The sequence below is a fragment of the Pleurodeles waltl genome, chromosome 6 (genome assembly GCF_031143425.1).
Source record: "Pleurodeles waltl isolate 20211129_DDA chromosome 6, aPleWal1.hap1.20221129, whole genome shotgun sequence".
NCBI lineage: Eukaryota > Metazoa > Chordata > Amphibia > Caudata > Salamandridae > Pleurodeles > Pleurodeles waltl.
Genome location: NC_090445.1, coordinates 39,211,343 through 39,222,540, shown reverse-complemented (window position 1 = coordinate 39,222,540; position 11,198 = coordinate 39,211,343). Strand labels below are relative to the sequence as shown.

Below are 11,198 nucleotides of genomic sequence, written 5' to 3'. Positions count from 1 at the left end.
GCACTCCCCAGGATACAGCAGTGGGCAAGCCACCCACTGTAGAGACTTGAGAGACTGTGGCTTTGCACTCCCCAAGATACATCAATGGGCATGGAGCCCCGTCGTGGATCTGGCTTTGCATTCATCCGGCTGAGGTGCCCCCCCCCCTTTCCTTCCCCCTGAGGTGCCTGTTGTATTTCTCTCTGATGCCCCAGCAGTGTTCTCTCCGTTTGTGGACAGGTATCTTGTGTGGGCCTCGCCCATGCATTTTTGGACTAGTCGTGCACGGACATTGATATGTGCATATCTGCCCTACTTCTCGTAATGTATATACTTTTGACTGATTTTATAATATATCTGTATATATTTGAGACATGTATATTGATACATTACAATGTTTGAACTGATTTCGTTTTGTCTTTGCATTCTTCCGGGGGGGTGGGGGTTGTGGGTTGTTACTGTCATGTTTCTAAATGCATTGGTGTGTGTGTTGTAATATGCGAGGGTGGGGGTGTTGCGTGTGTGTCCCCCTGACTTTTGCCTCCCCCCCCCCATGTCGTAGGTGCAGTACTCACCGCTGTCTTCGGCCACGCAGGCGTTGGTCTTCGTAGATGAGTAGGAATACAAGGGCCGGTAGGATTTGTAATTCCGGCTCCATGGCGTCCTCCTTCCTCGTGGGATGTGTTCAGGTGAGCGTTTTCCCATTGCAGACACTGTTTCAGCCGCGTTTTTATCCACGGTGAAACCGCCCCGGAAAAGGTGGCGGATTGGCGGGTTGTGATACTATGGGCGGTACATTGTCTTCCGCCTGTCTGTTGGCGGTGACCGCCGCGCTGCTTGTCTTTACCGCCGTGGCGGGGGGTGTGTTAAAGTGGCTGTCTTTGTTGGCGGTTTCCGCCAGGGTCATGATTCCCTTTTTTTGTCCGCCGGCCTGTTTGCAGTATTACCGCCGCTTTAACACCGTCCGCCAGGGTTGTAACGACCCCCTATGTCCTCCCAGAGTGATTCTATCACTTTGTGTATATTTGTAGATTGTTGCGTAGTACTGAGTAGTGTGTGTGTGAGTAATAAATGTACTTTTACTTTATCAAAAAAAATGCACAGACTGGAGAATCATTTATTGAGAGTCATGCTTGTGTGCTCGTGAATGGGGATTACTAGCCCACACCACCTCCCTAAAGTAAGCCTTGGACTGTTCTGCAACGCTACCCCATGAGAGTCAAGCGCTACAATGGGGTGTTTGGTTCCCAGTGGTCGCGTGCAGACCCATTACTTGTGCAGGGCACACAACTAATGACCCACCTTCCAACACCACTGGTAATAGGGCGTGTGACAGAGCTCAGTGGAATAATGCATTTGGGGGGATCTTTGTGTAACCTGAAGTGTCCGACTCTTGTCGGTCAACCCAGGGATTCATCCTTCCAAGGTCATAACATAAGTATCTGTGAGTTAGGTAGTAAAAAGCATCTGTCTTAAGCGCCTAGATCATACTGTGCGCTGCCGCTTAATCGTAATCAGTAGTCGGGCTCTGTGCATGAGTACACCAGACAACCGCTCAAGGGGTTATCACTTCGAGGTGGTAAAGGAAGGAGCTAGCGAGGTCAGAATCACTACGTGGGGTTTGTGGACATGCCACAAAGGACACATTCTGGAAAAACACACTGGACGGCCAAGCAGCTCAGAGTGTTTGCGCCTCGAAACCGAAGCAACACCTCGTTTTCCAAAATTGCAGGTTTTTCGACACTTCAGCTCCCCCCTCCACGGCATGAATTCCTCTTTTTACTGTTCCTTCTTCTTTTGTTGATCTGGGTTAGTTGTGTTTTTTTTCTTTGACTCGCTCGGTGCAAGACGGGGGAGGGAAGGGGCGGGGAGGCCGGTGCCGGCTGAAACAGAAAGAGGAAGCTGGCTCTTGGCGAATGGGCGCCTTTCCTCTGCGCGCCTGATGTCATGGCATGGGGAATTCTCTGCCGACACCCAGGAGCGCATCCTCATAAAAGGGACGGCCTCGGCCTGGACACCAAAAGCCCTGTGGGCTACAACAGGTACAGACATCAAGGGAAGCCAAGACGAGACCAAAGCGCAGCTTAACGCGCAACAAGAACAACTTAACGCGCAACAAGAACAACTTAACGCGCAACGAGAACAACTTAACACAACAGGAACACCTTAACGCGCAACGAGACGATAACTTAAAGGGCAAGGAGCCGATAAGAACTTCCCAAAGTGCCTTGAGGCGATAAGTCCAATTAGGAGCACTCTAGGGCACTTGGAGGGTTGTGGCAAGGCGACGAAAGTGTAAGCGAAGGACTTAACCGAGTTTGCTCCATCTTCAAACAAGAAGCACCTTGGAGTGATTGGCTTCGCCGTGCTGGTCGAAACGAGGTCCTCGTTCATTCATTCATCCATTGAGGACCACCCCGGGGCCATGAGCACCGAGAGCTTCCTCATCGAGATGGAGAAGGGCCAGGTGGTGGTGGTCCGGGACGAAGCCCAGCGGCGACGAGACCGGTGCTGGCGGTGGCTGGCTGGCGTGTCCTTCGCAGCGCTAGCTGGAGCCACCTTGATCTTGGCGCTGCTTTTCTTCAATGTAATTCCCTCGCCGCACAGCTCCTCGAAGCATGTAAGTTATTTTTCGTGCTATTCAACTTAGCTTTACTCTAGGTCTTAATTCTAAAGAGAGTCGGGGCTATAATTGCTGAAAACCTTTATTTGTCGGGGTTGTTTGAAGGACTTGAGAGTTATGTGTTTGGCAATAATGAAAAGCACGTCTCAGGACTTAGGAGCGACGTAAACAGCGGCCACAGAGTCCGCACTCAGCCGTGCAGGACTCACTCGGCCTCAGATCTCCACCAAGCGCCTGTTAAACCTGCCCTGTCCCTGAGTCAGCCCAGGTAGCTCAGCCGCCCTCGGGCGCGGCAGGCTGGCAGCGCCGGACTCAGCATCCCTGGGCTTCCGGGCAGAGTCCGAGGGTGGAGCGTCCAGCCCGGCCCCGGCCCTGCAGGAGCCTCCTCCTGGAGAGCCCGGGTGGACCAGGAAGTGCACGTGCAAGCGCGCGCTTTGTACATAGCGCTTCGCAGCGTCTCCAAGTGTGTGGACTATGGCAGAGGGAGCATGGGGAAAGGGGGTGCAGCCAGAACTCCCCACTGTTAGTAATATTTACCTGTCTTTTAGTTTTATACTCTTCTTTCCTCCTGTCTCCCTCCAAACTTTCTCTTACTATAATCCACTCCCCCTTCTTCCATGCGTCCCTCGCGCTCTCACCCTTCTATCTTCCTTGTTTAATATATCACCCCTCATCTATTCTTCCTTAGGCCCCCCCGTAATCATAAAACTCATGCCATGCTAAGTACACTAACTGGATGCCTGTTTGATATGTGACTGTATCTCCGACACCTGCTAAGTGATGTTTTCGTTTTGCTTTCCAGGAGGACCCGACACACGCTGCCCCAGTCCCCGAGCAGTATATAAGTAAGTACTCGACTCACATGTAAACATCCCACACCCTCCGACCTAGACCAGTGGGTTTAGCGCCTGCTGCAAGGATCTGTTAGTCCGTGCAAGCCCTCGATTAAAATCCTATCGACAGGGGTTCGGGTGGGATGAGGTGCTCGGCCTTTCATCCTTCCCAGGGTCGATAAAAGATGTCCAATTGTCCGCCTCTCGCCCAGCTTACTCTGATGAAAACAGGGCCGCGATGGCTACTTTTCATCACTGTAAGGTAGATACGAGTACTTTATGCCTTCAGTTTCTCTGAGCGACACAACACGAGAAGGTCCCCATGTTTCCCACCGAGGGAGAGAACACACGGAGCTCCCGGCAGCCGCTCACCCCTTAGGACGATAACGTAATTATGCGATGCCCCCCAATGAAAATACAATGCCGAGCTCCTGGAGGGTTTGCATCCCGCCGAGGGAACTCCTACAGAAAGGCCCTGTTAGCCTCTCATCCTTCTGAGGGAGATAACAGGAGGAGCCCCCGCCAGCCCTTCATCCTTCTAGGGAGATGACAGCATTTTATTCGTGTGAGGAAGAGACCACGAGGAGCTCAGACTTGCATCCCTCTGAGGCCTCCTGCCAGCCCTTCATCCTTCCCAGGGGGGTCACACGAGGAGCTCGCGCCATGCTTCTCAAGAAGCCCCAGGTAGCCTCTTTCTGTGCCAGTGAGACCCCTGATGTAGCCCATGTTCTTCTTGAGAGACACCTGCCTGTGAGGAGGATGGGGAGGGTCTCGGGACCCCGTAAGGTGTAAGTGGGTGCTGCATTGTGGGGGTTTCCGGGCTTAGTGTTCTGCTCTTGCCCTTTGCCACCTGTTTCTAACCTCTGACCCTTCTTCCTCCCTGCAGGTCACATCCCCCAGCAGCTCAAGTTACAGGCCATGGAGTCGCAGAAGCCTGCAGCTCACCTCATAGGTAAGAAGAGGCCCTCCCCGGCGTCTTTGCTCCTCTCCCTCTCTCTTTACCCCCACACATCTTTATGTTCTGTACCCAAACCTTCTGTCTTCACCTTCGTGTCTCCGCTCATCCATCCATCCACCCATCCATCCATCCATCATCCATCCATCCATCGTTCTTCCCTTCTCTTTACTCATCTATCACCCAACAGTATGTGTCCCCCTGTCTACTCCACATTGCTTCCACTCCCGGTCTCTCTTTCGCCATCTTTCTTTTTCAAAGCATCTACCGCCCCTCATGTTTCCCATCCACCCCACTCTTGGCCCTTATTTCCTTCCACCTGTCAGGCTCTCTCCATCTGCTCACCGTGATTCCATCCATCTTTATGATGCACACATTCATCCATGCCTCTAAGCCACTTCCTATCCCTCTCACACACCTCTTTTCTTCTGTGTCTCTTCCTTCCATCCCCTTTCGTTCTTTTCTGCCCATCTCTTCTCCATCTCTCTGTCTGCCCATCATCTATCTCTTTGCTCATGGCCTCCCTTCTTCCTATTTCTCATCCTTTCAGCCCATCCCTTAGCCAGTCTCCAATCCTTCTCTATCCACCCTCTCTCTTCTCTTCTGTCATCTGATCGTTTTCTCTATCTTCAGTCTTCCTCTCTTTCCTTCCATCTGTCCAGTGTCCTATCTTTCTTTCCTCCCATCCATCTTTCTTCCACATTTGATTTCACCCGTCCCTCGTCCCATATCTCCTTCACTATCCTGTATCCGTCTCTACCATCTCCTCCCATCTCTTATCTGAACTACTTTTCTTTCAGTCTTCTCCTCCCATCTCTTTCCCTCCCTCATCTCTCTTTCCTTCTGTAGTTTCTCTACCAGTGCTCCTTCTTTGCTCCTCTCCACCCTCATCCTCCTTCCCTCCTCTCCATTTCTCCCCGCCTCTGGTCCTCCTGGTTTCCCAGACTCCTCTCTGTTCTGCTGCCAGTGATTGGCTCCTTTGGTCGCCTGTGCAGTAGAACCTGCTTTGGTCCCTCACCTTAACAGGCCTTGCTCCTTCCCTTGCAGCTGACTTCAACAACAAGAAGCTGGAGTGGATCTCAGACAAGGGCTACGCCTTCCTGGAGAATGGGATGAAGCTGGAAGACAACCACCTGGTCATCCCCTCCCGCGGCCTCTACTTTGTCTACACTCAAGTTGTCTACTATGGGGGCAAATGTCCACCCCGTGGCAGCCTCTACCTGTCGCACTCTGTCCACAAGCGCTCGGAGGCCTACCCCATCCAAATGCCTCTGCTGAGTGCCATCAAGTCAGCCTGCGAGGGCACCACCCACAATGGAAACCCCTGGTACGAGACCATCTACCAGGGAGGGGTCTTCAGCCTGGAGGAGGGTGATGTGCTCTCCACAGAAACCTCCCAGCCATCCCACCTGGACCCTAAGGGGGCACAGAACTACTTTGGGGCCATTGCAATGTAACAGAGAAAAGTGCGAGACGGGAAGGAGAACAGGTGAAAATAACAAAACAGCGAAAGAAAACAAACATTGTAAAAGAACAAACTTCGAAAAAAGAAACATTTAAAAACCATATTAAGAAAAAAAACAGTAAAAGAAAAACCAGGAAAAAAGAGGAAAAGAAAACTCCAAGAAAAAGAAACAGCAAAAGAACAAACTAAAAATAGAAAAACAGTACAAAGACCACCTTAAAAAAGATGCAAGAAAAGAGGAGCTAGGACTCTCATCGTTTATTTATATTTGAAGAATATTTTATTTATATTTAATATTTATTTATTAATTTATTTATATATGGTGATGTTATTTTTTTGTGACCAACGGAATTGTTTTATGTTTTTTGTCTCAAACTGCTGTTTTTTGGTATCAAATACTGCCTTTCATTGGCTCAAGGAAAGGCTGTTGGTTGATGGTGGCATCAGGCTGGCCTGGCGCGGTCCAACTCGAAGTTGCTAACAGTTTTTTCTGCAATCTGCGTTCAAGAAGCCAATATGGCAGTATGTATGCCCATCTCATGTGTATCACATTGGGTATATTGGGTGTTGGTAGGGGAGCAGTAAGAGACAATAACACAGTGTTATTAGCCTGCTTTGCCACTCCATGATATCAACACATGGAATGGGAGAGCAAACGTTATAGGTTATGTATATTACATGACAGGAGCCGTCAGTGGCTATTTTAAAACCACTCTACTAAGTCGAGTGACCTTTGGTGTGATGACCGGTCAAATATTTACATCCAATGGCAGAAACACTGTTCCACTACATCCAATGGACTGTATGCACTGAAAGTCTATTGCGTACTATCACATTTAGTTTACAATCAGTGACAGGATGCCTCTGGCGTGTGAGTTACACTGCCACAGGTAAATCACACGATCCCTTCACTCACTACTTGCTAACATGTGATGTCACACTGCATACTGATGCTTACATTATCGTAGGCTGCTCTCACTGGGAACAAGAAGTTGGGATGAGACCTATCACACCACTGTGTCCCTATAATATTTATTGGGGCTTTCTATACACATATATGTGCAGTTTTAGGCACATCTCTGACTACTGTTTTTGTGGTTACAGAGTATATCTGAAAGATATGGTTTTGCAACCTTATGAGTTACATTAACACAAGTTGTTTCTATCAATCAACAGTAATTTATATTAATATCATGCATTTGAATTGCTGAAATATCTTTGGCACGTAGGAGGTTGTTTGTTTGATTTTCTTGTATGGAAATGTGAAAATATACTTGTGTGTCCGAATTGCAGTCATTGGTAGCTGTGCTACTCTGTGTATGTGGCCTGAGATGCCTTGAAACCTATGGAATAAATGTGAAATGAGACGATACACCAGCCTCTCAATGTGAGATTCATTCCTGGCACAGAAACAAGAGCGGGGAAGGGTTGGCAGCTGAGGCCATTCCACATTATCAATTCCTGCTGAAGCACCACAGCCCCGTTACTCCCCATCACCTCCATAGCGCTCTTTCTACAGTCGGCCACATGTGCCTCAGGTCTTCCTGCACTCTTGTTTGGAACCCAACCACCTCCTTGTACCTCTCCATCCCCTACAGTTAGTTCACGACCCCTCTAAAACTGGACTAACAACCATATATGGCATTCAGAGCTCCTGGGCAGGAGTCTCCTTGTGTGCTCCGGAAGTAACCCGGGAAGGTCTCCCGGAAGGGGTCTCCAGGGCTGTCCACAGAATTCCAGATGCGCCTTCTGTAATAGGTTCAAGATTCCAGTTCAGTTCTCTAAAACTGCACACAATTCTGCAGGTGCAATGCTCCAAAGATGATCTTTTGAGAGAAACCAAATATTCCAGATGTGGCTTTCAGCATTGGACAGAGTTCTGATCTTGACCCACATAGCTAGATGTGGCCTCCACAACTGTGTAGAAGGTTCTATATTTATCTTACAGAACTGCACTGACTGCTCCAGGAGAAGCCTTCCAGTTTGGACATAATACTCAAGAGGTGCGAGTCACATTTTTTGCAGAGTGTACGAGAACAGTACATAGTACACCCAACCGTGGCCTGATGACCCGTATTTGGCATCTAGGCCTTGGCAGAATATTGTACTACAAAGTTAACAGGCAGATTTGTCATTCAGTTGCATCGCCATTGTGCCACACAATGGGCGACGCAACTACTAAGTAAGATTTATCAAGCCACGCAAGGCCACATTGCGTGTTTGATAAATCTTACTTTGTAGTTGCGTTCCCCTTGTACTTCATTGTGTGGCGCAAGGGTGGCACCCACATCGCCCCACCCATGGATTTTGGTGCATTTACCCATGGATCTGGCACATTCCCACATTTACCAATACTGGTAGATCTGGGGATGAGTCAAAATGCTAATAGCCCAAAGGTGAGGCGTTATGAGGAGACATATCTTTATGTCTCCTCGTTTTTTCCTCTCTCTCATAGAAAGAGAGAAAAGCCTCAGAGGATTGTTTTTCTGCAGGAAGGTTTCCTTTCCTGCATTAAGACATTCTTGTCTGAAATGCGGGCACTGTTGCACCACGGCACAAGGGTGCCCGAGTTGGATCTAGGCAGCCAAAAGGGTGGTAGGAAATTTGTGGTTCCCTGCAGATTCCATACATTTTCCTCACAGAAATGTGTGGAAACGGTGTGTTTTAGTCAAAGTTTGAGGTATTTGCATTGTATTGTGAGTAAGAAGATACATAATCTACACTAAGCATACCGCTCTAGACCCCTTTGGGTGTCCAGTTTTCAGAGCTGTCTAGGTCATGTAGCTTTTCCCTGGTGCAGCCTACACAAGCCCAGACAGTGCAGCCATTCACCACTGAAAGTGGAGACGGTATCGGGAATTAGCCATACTCTCCTGGTCCATGTTAAAAACAAACTCAAATGTTCTCCTGCATGTCACTGGGATAGGATATTTTACTAGGCAGAGGAGCAGAAAGCCTGTTGAAAATTTAGGGGTGACTGTGGGGCCTAATGTTAGAATGGACCAGACCCAACCCATTATTTATTACACAAATAAATTCCTGCCTTACTACCCCCTAGGGGAAAATGGGGGAAAACCGCCTGTGTGCCTCTGGGTCGGGCAAAAAGACTGGTTTGTCCCTTGTGGGTTTGGGATGTGGCACTTTTTTTGGCCCCAAATGCAAAATCCCTTGTGTCAGTGGGCTTTCTACCCCCAGGGTAGGCAGATTTGGGGCATTCTTCCCCATTGGGGAAAACCTCTTATCTACTTCCATGGGGCAGGAAGACCACATTGTTCCTACTGGGGCAGGGGTGTGGCTCGATGCCAGGGTAAATTGCACCTTACTTTTTTTGTTTTAGCACGGTTTTTATTTCCTTGGTGTGTAGGGGGCTTTTTGCCTCCCTGGGGCAAATTAAAGGCAAACTCCCTTTCTGTCCCTCGGGGAGACACAAAGACTTGTTTGTGCACTTTTGGGCAGGGATGTGCCTAATGCCAGAGCGCAACAATTCCGGCATCACTTTCTATTGCCCCAAAGGCAAAATTCCTTGGTGTTAGGTGGACTTTCTACTCTCCCCAGGGTACAGATTTGGAGCATTCTCCACAACTGGGATACACCTATCAGAAAGACATTATTGCCCCTTCTGGGGTGGGGGTATAGCTCGATGCCAGGGTAGGTTGCCCCCTCCTTTTGTTTGTTTTGGCTTCCTTTTAAAAGCCCTGGTGTTTAGCCCTAGGGGTAGCGGAAATGGATATTGTGGAGAACACCTCTTTCTGCCTCCCCCCCGGTGGGGACAAAAAGTCTATTTGACTGTGGGATGGGAGACAGCACGGGCCCATGCCCAAGGGTGTGCCCCCCTTCCAAAGAATACTGCATAAATGCAGTCCTTGGTGTCTAGTGGGTTTTCTGCCACTGGGGGAAAATTGGGCATAATTGCCACATCTGCCACAGGGAAAGAAAGACTGCCTGTGCCCTTTTGGGCACCTCTATCTTTTTCTCCTTGTGGGTTTTCTGCCTGTCCCTTGAGGGACATATTGGGTATAATCACCACCATCCATTCCATGGGGGAGAGGAAGGGAGGGCAGAAAGACTGTCTGTGGCCTTTCTTGGGTGGGGGCATGGCCATGTCCATGGTGGGAAGCCCCCACCCCTACATTCTTTTTTATTTACCCTGGTGTCTAAAGGGTTTCTCCCCCCGGGGAGGATAATTACCCCATCCACCCCTGGGGGTGGGGTGGGGGGTCAGAAAGATGCCCTGGTGCATGGCTGGGACAGATTGGGGACAATCACACCTATCCACTCCCCCCCCCACCACTCTCCAGGAAGGCAGAAAGACGCTGCATTTTTTAGGGTGGAGGTATGGCCATACCCGTGGTGGGCAGCTCCCACTCCTATACATTTTTTAACAACATTTCCCTGGTGTCTAGTGTTGCTTTTGCCCCTCCCCTGGGGGGTAGATTGGGGTAATCCCCCATCCAGCCCCTGGGGTTGGGGGGAACAGAAAGAATGCTGCCACATTTTTCCGCAAGAAACTGATGTTCTAGCTCTTTACCGAGCCCTGAGCATGGATCGGTCAACGCAGCTCATTCTTCAGCACCAGGACACCCTCTTGGGTGAGTTGTAGACTGAAAATACATATAACATGGACATATGTGGAAAATAAAATAGCTAAGTCTATACTTACTGATATCCACTTACCTTCACAATATTTTGGTTCTCAAAATCTTTTCACATCGTATACAGCCATATTTTGCACACTTCAGCACGAGGACTCTCCTCCCGGGGTGAAATTGTTCTTCTAGAGGCAAAGTGCGGAGGTTCTTGGAACAGGCTGCAGATATAGAAGTAGGACTACAACATGCCAGGAGGAAGCTATGGCTACACCAATGAGACTCACCAGTGTAAGACTGCAGTAATACGCAGCTTCCAAGACATTGCTTTGTACACTTCTCTTAAACTAACAACAATATTCACACCTCTAAAGCATACATATTGGTATTTTCGTAGTAATCACGCCGTAAAAAATAAAGACAAATGTTGTGATCCACACTAAATTAGCATACTTCGACTAAAGACAACTGAATGTGAGTTGTTGAGTGAAGAGCTAGGAATGTGATCCTAGGCCATGTGGAGTAGTTGAGCTGCCTTACAGTATGCACCCTACTAGTCCTTGTTTCAGGAAATGTGTCATTTGCGTTGCATGCAAAAATACAAAGCACAGGATGCAACTGTTTGATGGGCTTGGACATGCTATGTCACACATGTCAGTGTTGGCTGCTAGCACTTCTTTCAGAGACAATATGGAAGCAGCTGCTGTGCTGATCAAGGGATGCCTACCTTAGACATGTCTGATAGATATACAAGCTT

General features: G+C 49.0%; 1 protein-coding gene across 1 annotated transcript; it reads left to right on the top strand.

Moving 5' to 3' along the window:
- The first annotated feature begins 1,864 nt into the window (after positions 1-1,864).
- LOC138299127 (tumor necrosis factor-like) lies at positions 1,865-7,227 on the top strand. The gene is made up of 4 exons (XM_069237172.1): positions 1,865-2,599; positions 3,405-3,447; positions 4,322-4,387; positions 5,438-7,227. Exons 1-4 carry the CDS (start codon positions 2,405-2,407, stop codon positions 5,845-5,847), a joined length of 714 nt encoding a protein of 237 aa, XP_069093273.1. The 5' UTR covers positions 1,865-2,404; the 3' UTR covers positions 5,848-7,227.
- Positions 7,228-11,198: the final 3,971 nt, after the last annotated feature.

Excerpts from the sequence above, each read along its gene's own strand:
- LOC138299127 (XM_069237172.1), top strand. The coding sequence starts at position 2,405 with ATGAGCACCGAGAGCTTCCTCATCGAGATGGAGAAGGGCCAGGTGGTG. Across the intron at positions 2,600-3,404 it reads CGCACAGCTCCTCGAAGCAT|GAGGACCCGACACACGCTGC; the intron begins GTAAGTTATTTT and ends TTTGCTTTCCAG. Across the intron at positions 3,448-4,321 it reads AGTCCCCGAGCAGTATATAA|GTCACATCCCCCAGCAGCTC; the intron begins GTAAGTACTCGA and ends TCCTCCCTGCAG.